This window comes from Mus pahari, chromosome 14, assembly GCF_900095145.1.
Source record: "Mus pahari chromosome 14, PAHARI_EIJ_v1.1, whole genome shotgun sequence".
Taxonomy (NCBI): Eukaryota; Metazoa; Chordata; class Mammalia; order Rodentia; family Muridae; genus Mus; species Mus pahari.
Window position 1 is genome coordinate 73,624,840 of NC_034603.1, and position 5,091 is coordinate 73,629,930.

Genomic DNA, 5,091 nt, shown 5'->3' on the forward strand with positions numbered 1-5,091 from the left:
ACACACACACACACACACACACACACACACACACATTCACAGACACATGCGTATCTGCAGACACAGTGGTTCACATACATACAGTCGTGCACAAACTCATGATGAACTCGGGTTCACAAGCACAGATGAGCAGGCACACACACAAGTGACTGCTGAACCCAGAGACCCCTGAGCAGGACCCTCATCCCCTCTTCCAAGCCTCGTCTCTGTACTCTTGAGCCTGGCGAAGTCAGATCCTGGTAAGCAGAGCTAAGCACGGTGGTTTTCCTCTTGGCTGTGGTGGCGCAAGCCTTTAATCTCAGCACATGGGAGGCAGAGGTGGGCGGATCCCTGAGTTTGAAGCCAGCCTGATCTACAGAATGAATTCCAGGATAACCAGGGATACACAGAGAAAAGAAACCCCGTCTCAGGGGGAAAGTGGTTTTCCAGGAAGCAGGAAGCAAGAAGCCGAGTCTGGTGAGCCTTCTTACTGCACGCCCCTGCATCAACACATCTCCCCGTGTGCTGAGTTCTAACATTCTCAGAGTCGCTTGAGGAAGCAGAGAAGGGGCAGGGGAGAGATGGGCAGAGAAGAAACAGGAAGAAGGTCTCTTGGGCTTGATGGGGCTCCCACGAGCCCTGGTGGTCAAAGGAAGACAAGGAGGAGGGAACAGAAGGATTCTTATTGGAGAGCTTCCAACCTGACCTCAGGCATATGTGGACGCTCAGGCTCAAGTACATGAATGCAGCTGGCAGGACCCAGCCTGTATGACCCATCCATGCAATCTAGAGAGCGGTAATTCCTCAGGACAATCCTTCCTTAATTCTTCCCCCAGGGGCCAGCCAGGGGAGCTGTCCACCGGCCTGGATATGACTGGGCGGAAGGTTTCAGAAGTCATCTTTTCCAGCCTGATACATCCGGATCCAGCGGCCAATTGGCTCGGTGTGACAATTTCTGTACCAGAACCATTTCCCCTTTTCAGGGCATTCCTGAGCCGGTGGGGGACGGGGGTGGGGGAGCTGTGTCCCAGAATCATGGGGGGTTGGAGGGGTAGCTAAGCTCTAGGGTCAGGTGTAGGTTTGGGGGTTAAGGTTTGTCTTTGTCCTGGCTAGAGCTGGGGGACCTGGGCTCTTAAAGTAGTGACAGGAAAGGTGGCTAACCCCTCCATGGTATGCTGACTCTTCCCCAAGAAGGAAACAGCATTCTGACGTCCTGCCTTCCCCCTGGCTGAGAGGATGTCAGAGCATCATCAAGATGAAATCAGGAGGTGGGGGCTTCAGACCCACCTGAACCCTGAGCACAATCTCCATTTCCCTCAGCCCAGGTGTCAAGCCCTGTAGAGCCCCACCCCCCTACCATCGCAAAGCCCCGTTCCCCAACTCTGCGTGCAGCCTTGACGCTACTCTCTAGACAAGAGACTCTTTGACCCCTGGGCGCACTGTCTGCCCTTGTGGTGGTGATGATGGTGGTGGAGGAGAAGGAGGAGGAGGAGGAGTCAGGGCAGTGTCTGAGCTGCTGGGGGGTGTGACCTCCGTGGTGGTGTGACCTCCAGCATCCTCTGTTGAGCCCTTCTCTTCCTCCCCCTGGCTCTGCACACCGTTGTCCTCTTTCTCAGAGCCGTACATCTTGTTCATGGTGTTGGCAAGCAATCCCTCCTTCTCGGGGGCCCCGTCGCCATTGCCTTCTTGGCTGTGGCGGTACATGTAAGAGGCCTGCTTCACAGAGCGCTGCAGCAGGTGGCGGCGGTAAGCCCTCTGGATTTTGATAGCACACACCTCCTCCTGCTTCCTCTTGAGGGTGGTGGTGATGGGCTCGTAGGAGACCTTGGAGGGATTGGCTGCCATGAACTTCTCCTCCATGGTCTGTTTTAGGGCATCCATTTCCCCAGAGTCACCCAGCACCTCTTTGGTCAGGGCAAAGAGGATATCCAGGCAGTGGATCTTGTCCCCGGGTACCATGGGCAGGTCTAATGTGATAAGCTTGATCTTATTGGGCTTGGCGATTTTCAGGGGCTCCTGCAGGGTGTCCACAAAGTCAGAAAGGCGACTGTAGTCGATGAACTGAGTGGCGTCAGGGTCGAACTTCTCCCAGGTCTCATAGAACATCTCGAAGTCGTCCTCACAGAGGGGCTCACTGCTCTCTTCTGTGGCCACATTGAAATTCTCTAGGATGATGGCAATGTACATGTTGACCACGATGAGGAAGGAGATGATGATGTAGCTGCAGAAGAAGCAGATGCCGATGGATGGGTTGCCGCAGTCACCCTTGATGTTGGTGCCTGGGTTCTCCAACATCGGGTCACAGTCTGGGGGCCCACTGTTGAGGATGGGGTTCAGAAGCCCGTCCCAGCCAGCTGACGTGGTGATCTCGAAGAGGCAGATGATACTGTTGCCAAAGGTCTCAAAGTTAAACATGTCGTCGATGCCCGACTCTTTCTTGACGTAAGCGAAGTTAGACATGCCGAAGATGGAGTAAATAAACATGACCAGAAAGAGAAGGAGGCCGATGTTGAAGAGGGCGGGCAAGGACATCATCAGGGCGAACAGCAGCGTCCGGATGCCTTTGGCCCCACGGATCAGACGCAAGACACGCCCGATCCGAGCCAAGCGGATCACACGGAACAGTGTGGGTGACACAAAGTATTTCTGTATCAAGTCAGAGAGTGCGAGACCTACAGAGACAAACAGAGGCGCAGTCAGGGAACCGGGGACATGGAGGTCTGGGGGCCTGGCCTGGTGTGCTCAACCCTCCGAGCACGGCTTCTAGGGCTCTTCGGGGTGCAGGGGATGACTGTGTCCTGACGGTTAGAGGTGGGATATGCTAAAATGGATGGGGAGAAGGGAGGAGAGAATAGCCACGTGGCTTGTCCTCTTCTGTAAGAGGGGAGTGAGATGGCTTTGCTATGGAAAACAGAGCTATGCCTATTAAGTACATAGCAAATGTCTGGCCTACAGTGAACCCTTAGTAAACAGTAGCTACTTACTGCCGTGGTCTCAGACACATCTGTTCTCCTCTCCATCTATAAAGATTCTTTTCTTATTTGTGTGTGTGTGTGTGTGTGTTTACATGTATATATGTCCTTATTTGTATAAATGTGTACATGTGTGTGTACATGCTTACATGTACATTCTTACTTATACACATATAGTGTGTATGTGTGTGTGTGCGCGCACATGTGTGTGCATGGACATAAGCCAGAAGAAAACCTAATGTGTCATTTCTCCTCAGATGTCACCCACCTTGAGTTTTGCAACAGGGTCTCTTACTGGCTCTAGGGTCCAATGATTAGGTTAGGGTGGCTGGCCAGGGACCCCCTGCTCCCCAGGGTCCCAGCAAGCATGTGCCACCATGCCCAGCTTACTTACTTAGATTCTGAGGCTCAAACTCAGATCCTCACACCTCTGCAGCAAGCGCATTATCCACTGAGCTACCACTCCAGCCCCATCTTGTGCTTTTGATTCAACGTGTGGCCGTCCAAGTACACATGCGCTGATCCGGCCAGTGTGTCTTGGGGTGCCCAAGTACACATGCGCTGATCCAGCCAGTGTGTCTTGGGGTGCCCAAGTACACATACACCGATAGGGCCAGTGTGTCTGGGGTGACAGGTGGCCTATGAGCAATGCCTTTGTGTGTTCAAGGTGAAAGACTGGCAGACACACGTGTGTGTTTGTACATGTGTGTGTGTTTGTAGAGGTGTGTGAGTTTTCAGGGGCCATAGCAGGCCTGTGTGCAGGAGGAAGGGTTCCCCTGGTTAGCTCATCTTGGTGCAGCCCTGCCAGCTCACCCACAATGGACAAGATGACAACCACGAAGTCGAAGATATTCCAGCCAATGGTGAAGTAGTAATGGCGCAGGGCAAACATCTTGAGCACACACTCCCCTGTGAAGACGATAATGAAGACCATGTTGATGTTATACAGGATGTCCACCTTGAGCTGGCTCTGGTCGTCCGTCTCCACCATCATCGTCACCATGTTGAGGCAGATGAGGATCATGATAGAGATGTCAAACACCTGCTTCGTCACGAAGTCATACACCATGCCTTGGATCTTGTTCTGCAGAACATGCACACATGGGCCATGGGGTTGGGGGATATGGCCAGGACCCAGACAGGATGGGGATGGGTATGCGTGGGTGGCACGGGATGGCACAAAGATAGCATGGGGGAGGAGGGGAGAAGGGGGAGATGGTGTAAAGGATAGTGGTGAAGGGTGCCACAGGAGGGAAGGCTCTAGAATATTATTCTCTCTCTCTCTCTCTCTCTGTCCTGTATTCACCACTCTGGGACCCTTTCTTCTCCCTTTCTCCCCTTTTCGCCTAGTCCTCTCTACCCTTCTTCCCAAGTCATGGCTTGCTGGACTGTGTGGCCCTCCGCATTCTGTTCCTGTCTCACAGGCCAGAGGTCCACATAGGAGGGAAGCTGCGTGGGGCTAGATGAGCGTTAATCTAATAACAGGAGCCCAGAGACTCTTGCTGTGCTTGGGCGGAGCCTTTGTGAGGTTATGAGTTCCCAAAGGTGGCGGGCAGAGCACAGGCTGCATTGATTCCTGCTGGCCTCGTAGGCAGCAGCCTGTTAGAGGAGGCTAACCACAGAAGGAGGGCCCAGAACCTGGTACCTGAGGCCGGGGAATTGGCTTCTGGGGCTTCTTAGAGCCAAGCTTCTTCATTGCATTGTAGTATTTCTTCTGTTCCTCTGTCATGAAGATGTCTTTCCCTCCAAAGTATAGTAGGACAGAGACAGTAAGACTGAGGTGGGTCCCTCTCCCTGCTTCCAGGACCCCCTACTTCAAATACCACCTTGAAGGTGGCATCACCCTTTAAGAAGTGTCTGATTGGGGAGACAGAGCTTTGGAGGGACAGGAGGTAGAGCAGTGAAGAAGGGAAAAACTGGGCCTACAGAAGGGGGGATGGGGTGGATAAGCCAGGCGGTGGTGGAGCATGCCTTTAATCCCAGCACTTGGGAGGCAGAGTTTGAGACTAGTCTGGTCTACAGAGTGAGTTTCAGGACAGCCAGGGTTACACAGAGAAACCCTGTCTCAAAAAACCAAAACCAACCAAGTAACCAAACAAAAAACCCCAACAACAACGAGAGAGAGAGAGAGAGAGAGAGA

At 53.1% G+C, this 5,091-nt stretch overlaps 1 protein-coding gene across 1 annotated transcript in view; it reads right to left on the reverse strand.

Moving 5' to 3' along the window:
• Positions 1–1,386: 1,386 nt before the first annotated feature.
• Scn4a (sodium voltage-gated channel alpha subunit 4) overlaps positions 1,387–5,091 on the reverse strand; it is a 30,525-nt gene continuing 26,820 nt past the window's right edge. The window contains exons 22-24 of the mRNA XM_021213681.1: positions 4,597–4,701; positions 3,765–4,035; positions 1,387–2,651 (exon numbers count right to left, since the gene is read on the reverse strand). Of these exons, the coding sequence (XP_021069340.1) occupies positions 1,387–2,651; positions 3,765–4,035; positions 4,597–4,701 (1,641 nt within the window). The remainder of the gene's footprint in view (positions 2,652–3,764; positions 4,036–4,596; positions 4,702–5,091) is intronic.